This window comes from Condylura cristata, unplaced genomic scaffold, assembly GCF_000260355.1.
Source record: "Condylura cristata isolate star-nosed mole 26May11 unplaced genomic scaffold, ConCri1.0 scaffold00029, whole genome shotgun sequence".
NCBI classification, from domain to species: domain Eukaryota; kingdom Metazoa; phylum Chordata; class Mammalia; order Eulipotyphla; family Talpidae; genus Condylura; species Condylura cristata.
This window is the reverse complement of record NW_004567130.1, coordinates 24308767-24320426: the sequence shown is the minus strand read 5'-3', so window position 1 is coordinate 24320426 and position 11660 is coordinate 24308767. Positions and strand designations below refer to the sequence as shown.

Here is an 11660-nt window from a genome sequence, read left to right as displayed (position 1 = left end):
AGCAGGGCGGCGCTCCCGGCCGGGCAGCAAAGGCGGGGCCGCGGGGCACCGGGAGCTACAGAGGGCGGTGGTGGCCGCGAGCGCTCTACTGCGACATTCCTGCCAGTGCTAACCGAGGCATTTACTGGGCGGCGTGTCAAAGGCAGGCGGTACCGGACACCAGAAAGAAAAAGAGATCCAGGAACAAAAAGAGTTCTTCACACAGACCGAGGCTATGAAAGAAGGCAAAGCAGACGGAACGAAGGAAAGGCAAATATGGAAGGCATTTTAATTGAAATTAAAACGGACAGAGACAGAATTTTTGAAATAGAAGACTCAAATGTTCAAGCCACTCAACCGGAAAGAAGAATCAAGATTCAAGAAAAAAGAAATCCCTGAGCGTGAGGAAGATCAGACTCAACTAGAAGAGGAAAAATCAGAAGAGCGGTTATTTCAGAAAATTAAAAGAGGTTAGCACCAACACTATTCAAAGAAGCTGAGGAATTTCTGAACCTAAAGAATGAAATTAGAAAGAATTTACAGGAAGCAGAGAGAACACCAAAGTGCAAAATGATTTACACCAAGGCATATTTTGTTAACTTAGAAAAAAAGAGGGGCTTTATAAAGGAGTACAAATTAGACTTTCACACCAGTCACTCTCCAAACGACAGAAAGAATGAGTGTTCACAGCCTTAACAGAGACCTGCCAGCTGATGATACTCTAGTCTGCAAAATAATCATTCAAATATGAAGGTGAAATACAAGCTTTTCCAGACAAAGGTAAGCTAATGGAGTTTCCCAGGTCTGCTCTACAAGAAACACTGAATGGATTCTTCAGCAAAAGGAAAAAAAAAAAAGAAATCAAACACCCCCAGCAAAGTGACAGCAGGAATACAAAACCGGAAACATAATAATGAGTACTACATGAGTCAACAACAGAACACTAAAGAGAAGAAATAAAAGGAAGCACAGTTAAGCACCAGCTCATAAGGGACTTTTTAAGACATACTAAATTTGGGACAATGAAGAAGAAATGAAGAAACTGAGAGAATTAGTAGGAAAAGCAAGGCAAAGGAAAAAGAAGAGAGAAACCAATAGAAAAAAAAAAAAGAAACAAAAGTTAAATCAATCAAAAAACAGAATACAAAATGACATGGAACAGTTCCCAAATATCATTAATCACCTTAAATGTGAGTGGCCTGAATTCGCCAATGAAAAGGCAGAGCATAAGAAAATGGGTAAAAAGTTTCAGAGATCCCTATGTTGTTTACAATGTATACACTGAAACACATTTAAAACTAAAAAACAAAAACAAAGATAGTGCCGACTGGAGCCCAGAGAGCTAAACCAGGACAAAGACAAACACCAGTCCCGAGAGTGAGCTCATCAAGAGGCTGTGACTGTCATGCGTACTGAGGCGCCTGTGAGCAGCCACTGGGAGGCTGAAAGCAACACACGGGAAAAGACAATTATTCTGTAATGCAAAGCCTGGCTCATCTAGAATAAAATTAGCAACAAACGTCTGAAGTGTTGGACCAGAAGGACTTAACAGGCCTTCCATCCGCAAAGGATCGAAACGCGTCCTTCGGAGGTGCGCATGGAACATTCTTAAAAACAGAACAAATGCTGGGACACAAAGTATGTTTCAGGACATCCACCACAAAGATGTATTTGTGGACTTGACTCCACAGGCAAGGGAAACAAAAGCAAAAATACACAAGTGGGAATATGTCAAACAGTTACACTTTTATACCTCAAAAAAAATCCATCACAAAAGCAAGGAGCAATCTAAAGTCCAGAAGAAGACACTTGTAATCACAATTCTGATGATTTTCAAAATGAAGTATTTATACATTTCAACAAAAAGGAAACAGACAACCCAGTCAAAAAACAGCAAAAGACCGCAACACGTTTCTAAAGACAATAAGATAACCTACAGGCACATGAAAAATGGTCCAACATCCCTTATTGTTAGGAAAGTGAAAATCAAGAGGGCAAGGAGATACAGTCTCATCCTTGTGAGAGAGCGCAAAGAAGCGTTGGGAAGTATGTGAAGAAAAAGGAACTTTCAGCCCCTGCAGAAAGGGATGTCTGGTGGTGCAGACCCTGTGCAAATGGCATGGAGGGAAAATCCTGTATGATCCACCAAAACCTCTGGTAGCTACTGACCCCAAGAATGCCAGAACACTAAGATGAAAAGACTTATGTACTCCTATGTTCATATCAGCGATTTCTATAACTGCCAAGTCATGGAACTAATCTTAAGTACCCAACGACAAGCAACTGATAAAAAAAGAAATGAGGAACATGACTCAGTTATTAAAAGAAATAGTGACTTTTGGGACAAAAATGGGTAGACCCTGAGGTGATTATGCTCAGTGAGAGTGAAAGTGAGAGACAGCTATCAGATGGTTGCACTACCTGGGGGATATAAATAACAAAAAATGCATATTGGCAAAGCACCGCAAAAAAAACGATCCTTAGGCTTAGTGACAAACACACTGGTTAGCAGAGGGAACAGGTGGGAGGCTGGAGATGGGGCACTGGAGGAAGTCTGGCAGAGGGTGAGGGAAGCATGTGCATCGACAGGGGAGGATAAAATGCAACCTCCAAATGAGAGAAGACACTGAGTGACTGAAAAATTCACTAAAAACTGTAATAACAAATAAACGGAGAGGGAGAGTGATGAACTGAAAGGCCCTTGTTCCAGGATTTGCACCCTTGTTTCCAGTTCTACCATTATGACTCTGAAACTACCATCGTCAAGCCGCCCTCAGTAAGTCCACATTAACCTAACGGGCTGTTAACAGTGGGCTGTTCCGCACTGGTATCTTCTTACATCTATCAAGTACCTTGCCTGTATTCCCTGGCATGATAAAGTTTCCATCCCAAATGCTACAAAGTATAATCTTATATATTTTTTGCTTTATCTTATGCCAATTAGAGCAGTAAACAATTAATGCTCCTTAACTGCCTCTCATTAACTGCCTATTTGAGATTTCTTATTTCTCTTACTGACAAAAGAGTATTAATTGAAAAGAATCAAAACCTGAATTGCAAGTACTGCAAAACTGCATTTGGCTTTTACTAGAAGGATTTAGTTTTTGGAAGGATGTTACAAGGTAATCTATTACTTGAAGTAATTAAAATTGTAAAAATTTACATTTTATGTATAATAATTACTTGGAACAGGTATATACCTCTAAACTGTGAAATCCAGATGTAGTCAGTGGTTTTCTTTCTTCCATCCCTTCTGCAGAAGAACTGAGAGTCCAATCTTTTATGAGATCTTTATGTTTTTCATTGATAATAGGCCTATTATAATCCTGATTGTCATCTACTCCAAATACCTAGGAGAAAATTATTTTATAAATGAAAAGTCTGAGCACCAGATCAAAACTTGATTATTATCAGCAATTTTAGAGGCAAATAATAATATTCTAAATTTATGTAAGCAGGTACTTTCAATAATGAGGATAACTTTAATGAAAAGGTTACATCCAACTGGAATAATATGCTACAGAGAAAAATTGGGCAGTGGAAGCTTAGACAAGTGTAACTACCTTTTCAAATATTTACTAACTGCACTCTTTGATAAAAAATAAGAAATATGGAGGACATAACATTTGATGTGTTAAAAGATATTCATAACATCAGACATTAAACAGAGCAACACTTCAGTTTGCTTCCCTTTTTTGCTGTAATTTGCTATTTTACAGTTGAACTGTACTGGTAGGCCTGCTCCTGCGTTCCTTCCCTAACAAATGTTTGCTATTTCCATGAGTTAACTTTGCACACTGTATTTTCTAAGGTGCCAAATAAGAGATGTTCTTGCCTAATCTTTGTTAATGGTATAGCCTACTTCGCAAAGTTTATTTTCCTAAAAATCACATAAAGGCCTTCATTTGAAATGTAGGCTCCTGGGTCTACCCATAAAGATCACCATTTTTCAGGATCCAGCTTGTAGATGGTCAGTATTCTGAAACATGCTCAATTGAAAGACCACGCACAATAAGCCTTTCAGGACAGGGCCTGAGTCTATTTATTTCCTGGTATATAATTGGCCTGATTGTTGCACCAATTACCGAAAGGTTATAATTACATAAGCGTGGACATCCCACTTTACTATTAAGTCTCTGCTTGTTTTCAGTGCTTAGCTTTTATCGGTACTGGCTGTGGATGTAATAATTATAATCAAGTAAATACTAAGTGTACGAGTTAGACTTTGTAGACAGGATCTCTAGAGTCTTTATTTTCTATAAAAAGGGGAAATACCTTAAGTTAAGCTATTTTCTAGAGAAAAAAATGAACATAAAATAGAACACTGTATAACTTCTGAAGTTCTCATTCAGTAAAGCATTCATACTATTTTCAAATTATTAAAACTTGGAAATACCACTAGATGGCCTTATTTCTTTACTATTTAATTCAAATATAACTAGTTTTTAAGGAATTTTAATTTTAACTCAATATTCAAATTATCATAGAAATTATTTCTAACTCAAGTTATTAAACTCCAAATCTACTGAAGCTTATTTGTTTGATTTTATAATTACTATAAAAAAATCTAAGTAAATGTTGAAAATATCCAAGTGATTATTTGCAAGTTATTTCTCTATGGCATGTTAATTTACTTATTAACTTATTATTTTTTTTTATTTGTCATTATTTCATTTTAACCTCTATGTATAATGGATTTTCAAACCCTGATTTCCTCAAACATCTAAGTACTATCAGTTTTTCAAATAAAATATAACAAATTTCTCCAAGTTGTTTGTGACACTACTTTGATATAACAACAAAAGACCTATTGCTTTTGGGGAAGGGGAACGGAAATACAGAGTACTCAAGAGACTTTCTATAGATTACTTTTAAACCATTATAGATAGCACAAATATATGACAGAGAAGTAGCAATATTATTTCCCATAAAAGCATTATTATATGGGGGGAAGGCCTTCAGAACCCACACTATATGTTTTGACACCACTCTGCAAATTCAGGAATAGCAATGACTAGCTTGAAATCTGTATTACCATTTTTGTGACTAGGTACAAAAGCATCCATTTGGACAACTTTCACTTGAAAACAAAAGGTTCCTGAAGAGTTTATTTTAAGCTATTATACTTTTCACATGTCCTGTAATGGTTGGAAAGAACTTAAGAGCTGTTCAGATCAGACAGCGTTTGCCACATTTTTCTCATCTTTTTATGTTTGATTTTGTCCCTAGCTGATTCCACCTATGTTCAAGATGTCACTTCAATTTCCAAGTCAAGGCAGGCGCCCATCTGTCTGTCATTCTTTCTACTAGATGGCACAAGTTATTTAAAATGCACTATGTTGTGGCGGACTCATGATTCTCTTCTCTTCCCCATGGTGATCTAGGCTCAAACCTACTATAATAAACACAAAAATCAGGGTCTCTTACTCAGATAAGGGTTTGGCATGAGGTATGGTAATTACTATCTGTAAGCGACTGGGCCAGTTAACAATAGGGATTTGAAAAGAAATATATAATTTAGCTCCGGCTCTCAAGGAGCTTAAGTCTGGCACAGGAACTAATGAAACAGGAGAATACCTGAACCATGGGGCAATACTCACACTGCAGTTAAATGCAAATTTCTATAAAAACCAGATTTTAATTTTAAAGAAATTAAACAGAGAAACCTGGCAAGATGTTGGCAGATACAGGCACCAGTCTGACTTCCTCTATCTACTCACGGCTGTTGAGCCCCCAACTCCAAAAGAAAAAGATGCTGACAGCACACATTCGGGTTCACTAACCCAAAGAGGGAAGGCACCTGCTATTCAGAACTCCCTGTACTTGATTAAGGGACACAGGACAACACCAGAGACTTGAGACCTGGCACTGCAACAGGAAAGGGAGTGTAGGACTGGCATCCAGGACAAGGGTGCACCACTGGAGAGTTACAGGGGTAAAAGTGCAGAGAAAGGATTACTATAGAATAGTTGGAGCCGGAACCAGCAAGAATAAATAGCTCAGGTTACCTAGGTCTCTGTGGAAGAGGTTACTACTAAAAGCTAAGGTGGGATATTGAAAACACCTGGCACCCCCTCGCTAGAGGAATACAACCAAACCATGGAATGACCCCTTGCATAGCTAGAGTTCAAGCACCAGTTAACAGGTGCAGATACCCCCAGATTTTTGTCCTAGAAAAAGAACAACTTCTGGCCTGTGACCTCCCATCAACTACAGCCCTTATTACTGCACCCAGGGCATGAAGACAGCCTTGATATGGGAGTGCACATAAGAGACAGTGAGACCAAGGAGCCGGCCTAGAGCCCGGGCTCACTATGGGTCGCCACCACGCAACACTGGTATATAAAGCTAAGGAGGGTGTTGGAACCCCTGTTGCTCACTGACTTTGACACTTAGATTCCCTGCGGTCCAAGTCCTCTTTATAGGACTTGCTGTGCCTTCATGGCCCAATTTTTTTTTTTTTTAAGATTTATTTATTTGTGCATACGGAACTGGGGTACAGGCCAGAGGCTCAGGGGCGGCGAGAGGCTTCACCAGAGACAGAGTGGGGAGCAGAACAGGCAGATCGACGAAGTCCACTGCTGAGGGGAGCAGCGGGCGGATCAGGAGAGGTCTGCCGCGCCCTGTGGTCACCTCCGGGGCAGGCGGGGATCGAACTCATGCGGAAGCGGCTTTAGCTTCTCAGTGCTGTGCCTTAACCCGCTGCGCCACCAGGGAGGGCCCTCATGGCCCGATTTTAACAGGCTGAAAGTTTAACTCTATGCAAGCCTTAAAAACTAAAATGAGAAGAGCAGGTTACAAATGCGGAGTAACAAAAGTTGGAGAGGAGTCTCAATGCCGCAGAACTGTGAAGAGGACTGAAGAAGAGTTCAGGGAAAAGTTACAACATCCCTTTGTTCTACTCAGTAAAACAACAAAAGATACAAAACAGCAAAAGGACCAAGAAAATGTGAGGCAGATATAATTAGAAGTAGTAGAAGAAAACTAAACCAAACTTAGAAATACAACCAAGGGTCTCAACAGCAAATAAATAAATAAAAGGGGAGAAAGCAATAAAAATATTACTGAGCTCCAAAGCACAATGTTGGAGAATATACAAATGTAATGACAAAGAGAAAAACAGAAGGAAGGAAACTGAAAATGATGTAAGAACAATTTTTAGTAACGTAAAGAAATTTGTATCACTGGGGTCTCAGGAGAAAAAAGAGAGACAAAGAAAATTTATTGAAATAAATAATGGCTAACGACCATTGCAAAATGACCCTCCCTGGTGGCACCATGGGTTAGGGCACAGCACTGCAAGACGGCTGCAGCTACTTCCACCCCTGCCCTAGAGGTGACCCACATGGCACAGCAGACTTCTCCTGTCTCGCCCACTGTTTCCCTCTGCAGTGTACTTTTGTCGATCTGCCTTTTTGCTCCCCACTCTGTCTCTAGTGAATCCTCTTACCGTTCCTGCACCTCTGGCCTGTACCCCAGTTCTGTGTGCATAAATAAACAAATCTTTAAAAAAAAATTATAGTAATGACTAGACCTTGTGATCCAAGAGGCCCAAAGAGTTCCAAGCAAATACAGTTTATAATGACTAACCCTAATACTGAAACTGATAAAGACAGATGAAGAAAAAATTATAGCTAGTATCTCTGTTCAATATCATTGCACAATCTTCAATAAAACACTGACAATTTTAATTCAACAGTATATCACAAGGATTATACACCAAGATCATGGGAATTATCCCATTAACTACAAAGACTGCACCAAAAAGTATCAGTACCTAATCTATGACAAAGAAGCTGTCACCATACAATTGGTGCTGAGAAAATTGGAAAGTCACACATAGAATGAAGTGGAACCAGTAGCTAAACACACACACACACACACACACAAAACTCACAAACTGGATTAAAGATGTCCATATAAAACCTGCAACAATAAAATATATAGAAGAAAACATTGGTGACAGGTTCCCAATAAAGATTTCCTTGAGACTCAACCCTTATAACAAGGAAAATAAAAACAAAAGAAATAATAGGGATTTTCACAGTAAGAGAGACTATTGGGAGGTTGAAAGACATCCTGTTGAATGGAAGAAAATACTCACACAATATATACCTGATATGAAACTACCAACACCAAACACTCTGCTCCACAGTGTTCATAACAGCATTATTGACATCAGTCAGCATAAGGAAGCAGCCTAAATGTCTGCTAGATGCTTGGATCAAGAAGATGTGGTCCATCCATTCTGTGGAGTGCTAGTCAGTCATAAGAAAGGATGAAGTTCAACCGTTTTTAACAAATGGGGTAGTAGGAGAGAATTATGTGTAGGAAAGCAAATCAGAATGACACAATTAGTGGATTCTACTCAAACAACTCAATAACAAATACTTTTTAAAAAGTCAACATTAATTAATAAATACAGTGAGGGTTCCGAGACTGAGGGCAGGGCCAGGGGAGGGGACAAGGAGATAGAAGGGATTATGGTGGGAGAAAAGTATTTAAAAATATAAAAATAAAAAAGCTAAACCTTCTTTACAAGATCAAGGACTACTAGGTACATATAAATCAAGTCTATGAAAAATCGAACTTCAGCTTTTTCACTATTACATTATCATTATCTAAAAGCTCTGACTACAGAAAATAGCCACTGTTTCTAATCTTAATATTGGAATATTCAGGAGAGAGGAATAATGGCTTATCAAAGTATGGAATACAGGTAAAGATCTCTACTGGATACTTGTAATGAGATGTCAAAATGAACCATGGTAACATCAGATACAGGCCACTTGCTCAATATGAAAATAGAGACTAGTGTGAAAAAATTGGGGAAAAGAAGATAGACATATAACTATGGTAATGTAAATGCTGAGCAAAATGGTAATTAAAATAGCAAGTTAGTTATTTGTAAGTTATAAAGAATTTCTCAAATCAACTGAAATTCAGAATCTATAGGTTGGAAAGACATTAACACAAGCGTAAATATCAAGCTTTTGTAGATGTATTTTAAAATAATACCTTAAGAATCATGTGTGATCACAATGCTGATGATATAAAAGTGTGGGGAAAAAAACACACCCTCAGATGACAGGAAATCTCTTTACTCAACAAGCCAAGGACTTTCTGGCAAAGGAGAGCAGGTCTCTAGCAATTCAAATCAATATTAGCGGCTTGCATGCTCTGAGAAAATCATTTGATATATAAATACATTAAGAACAATGCAAAATCCTAACCACTAATGTCAGGGATCAAAATCAGGATGGTGTAATAAGAGGAAAATTTATTTGAATCTGTGAATTTTCCATGAAAGTACAATTTCACTTTTAAATGAAAAATTCCTTAGTATCAGTAATAAATATTCTGATACATGAAATTGCATGTAAGTTATATGTAATGATTTTTAAAATTTAACATTCAGGTAAAGTTTTTAGAAAAAAAGAGCTCCAAATGAGAGGACCAGCATTATAATTTATCATCGTATGTATTAAAAAAAAAAGTGCGTGCACTTGGATGGAGCTGGAAAAGATCATGCTTAGTGAGATAAGCCAGAAAGAGAAAGAAAAATACCAGATGGTTTCACACATAGCAGGAGTATAATGGACCAGGCAAGAAAATAACAAAAATAATGAACAACCATATAACAGAGACATTTTGCGGGGGTGGAGTGGGGAATGGGATCAAAAACGGGGAAGGGGGGGGTTGGGGGGAGGGAAGTGGCATGGGATTATGGTGATGGCACACGGGTGACTTGGTGATGGGAAACCTGCGGGGATTACAATTGAGATGGAAAAAAAATGTACAAAATGATGTAAAAATAAACTTTTGTAAAATATAAAAAAAAAGTGCATGCATGTTTACCATGCATGATTCATGGTAGAAAAATGAACCATGGAAACAATGCAAAGATTCCTCAACTGATAAACAGTGGTATATCTGTACAAAGGTTTATCATTCAATCACAAAATGGAATGAATACTGATACATATAACATAAATGGACCTTGAAAACATCATGCTAACTGAAAGCCATCTCAAAAGACCAGATATTGCATGACCCCCTTTACATGGCTTGGCGAGAATAAGCAAACCCATCGATGCAAAAAGTAGACCATTCAGCAGCTGCCAGGGGCTGAAGGGAGAGGAGATGGGAATTCTTTTTACTGGGGATGGAATTTCTTTTTGAAGAAATGTGAAAGTGCTGATGACTGTACAACTTGACTGTACTAAATTGACTATTAAAAAGCCAATGGACTATATACCTTTACATGGCTAAACTGGTGAATTTTATGTGACTTCTACTCATTTAAAAAAAAACAAAAACAAAGCATCACCTGGCTATATCACATTCCTTTTCATCTGACTGGGTAAAACGTGCTCTCAAATTTTGCCCTCTCCCTGAATCTGTAATTTGTCCTTAATTCTTTCCATTACTTTTATTCACAATCGCTTCCCTTTTTGTTAGTTTAGCATTCTTTTTCTATCAGCTTCTGCTTTTATATCTTCAAATTATGCTCGGGGTTAATCTGATGCCCCTACAGGTAAATCACCCAGTTGCTCTTCTGTTTATGATTTTTTCCTTCCTTTTCTTCTGGAATGGGGCTGCACACTAACAGCCAGTGCATGCTTTCCTTTCCTTTTTTGTATGTAGTACTTTTTCTCACAGTTGTTAATTTTTGGACAATATATGAATTCTCTCCGCAGGGGTGGTTACCGAATTGGTACTCAGATCTTTAAATGCAAATAGGTGCAAGCTAGGTACTTCTAGAAAAGCACTAGATTTCAACTAACCGAGGCAATTCCACTAAAACTTGTACATTTCTTCTGAAAAGTCCTAAATATTTTGCAGCTCTCATTCTAATTATTCTCATTCTAAATATTTTGCAGCTCTCATCCTAAACGTTAGGATTATAATACTGGAAGATTTTAAGCTATACATTTTAATAAGTTATTTTAGGACAACTAATTATCGTGAATAAACATATATAAAAATCTGTCTGTGCAGGCCTGACTGGATATGATCAAGAAATTAGGAAATTAGCTAACACATAGTTAATCGCATTCACATATTGGCAAAAATGAAAAAGTAGGTCACATATTTTTCTTTCTTACTCATGCATTTAAAAGATTCTGAGTATCTACTACAAGCCAGCACTGTTTCAGGTCTAAGAAATAAAATGTGGTCAAGAGAAATAGGATAATCCTACAAAAACTGACAGAAGTAAACTGGGTAGATGTGACTTCTGTAAAGATAATAAAACAGGTAATCTGATGGAGAAATACAAGGCCTGAATGCTGAGGCAGCCTCAGAGTAGGTGGCTAGGTAAAGCCTTTCAAAGTGAATTAGGGGCAGGTAGGCAGGCAAAATCCACACGGAACGCCTTATTGGACTGAAGACACAGTAAGTGGAAAATGACTGAAGCTGGAACATTAAGTAAGAGTTCTCACAGTAATAGAAAAAGGAAAGTGCAGGCAAACTTGTTAAATGTTAGGCCTCTAACTGACAAAAGGGCAAAGCTACGGGAATGAGCACAAGCTGTGGGGACGCAGCTGGCGGCTCCTGCTCTGAAGGAGGAACCGGGGCTCAGGAGATAGGCGCATCCCACAGGTTCAACAACGTCCGGAGAAAAACCTTCTTGAATTGTCAACTAGCGGAGGGCAATAAAGATTAGGCTAGGAAACGGG

The 11660-nt window shown here is 38.3% G+C and overlaps 1 protein-coding gene across 10 annotated transcripts in view; it reads right to left on the bottom strand.

The window, feature by feature from the left end:
* CEP170 (centrosomal protein 170kDa) overlaps nt 1-11660 on the bottom strand; it is an 86219-nt gene that overhangs the window by 30330 nt on the left and 44229 nt on the right. For 8 of the 10 annotated variants that reach the window (XM_012731006.1, XM_012731010.1, XM_004691048.2 and 5 more), the window contains one exon: nt 3180-3329. The exons of the other annotated variants lie outside the window; for them this stretch is intronic. In XM_012731006.1, coding sequence (XP_012586460.1) covers nt 3180-3329 — 150 coding nt within the window. The remainder of the gene's footprint in view (nt 1-3179; nt 3330-11660) is intronic. 10 annotated transcript variants of the gene reach the window in all.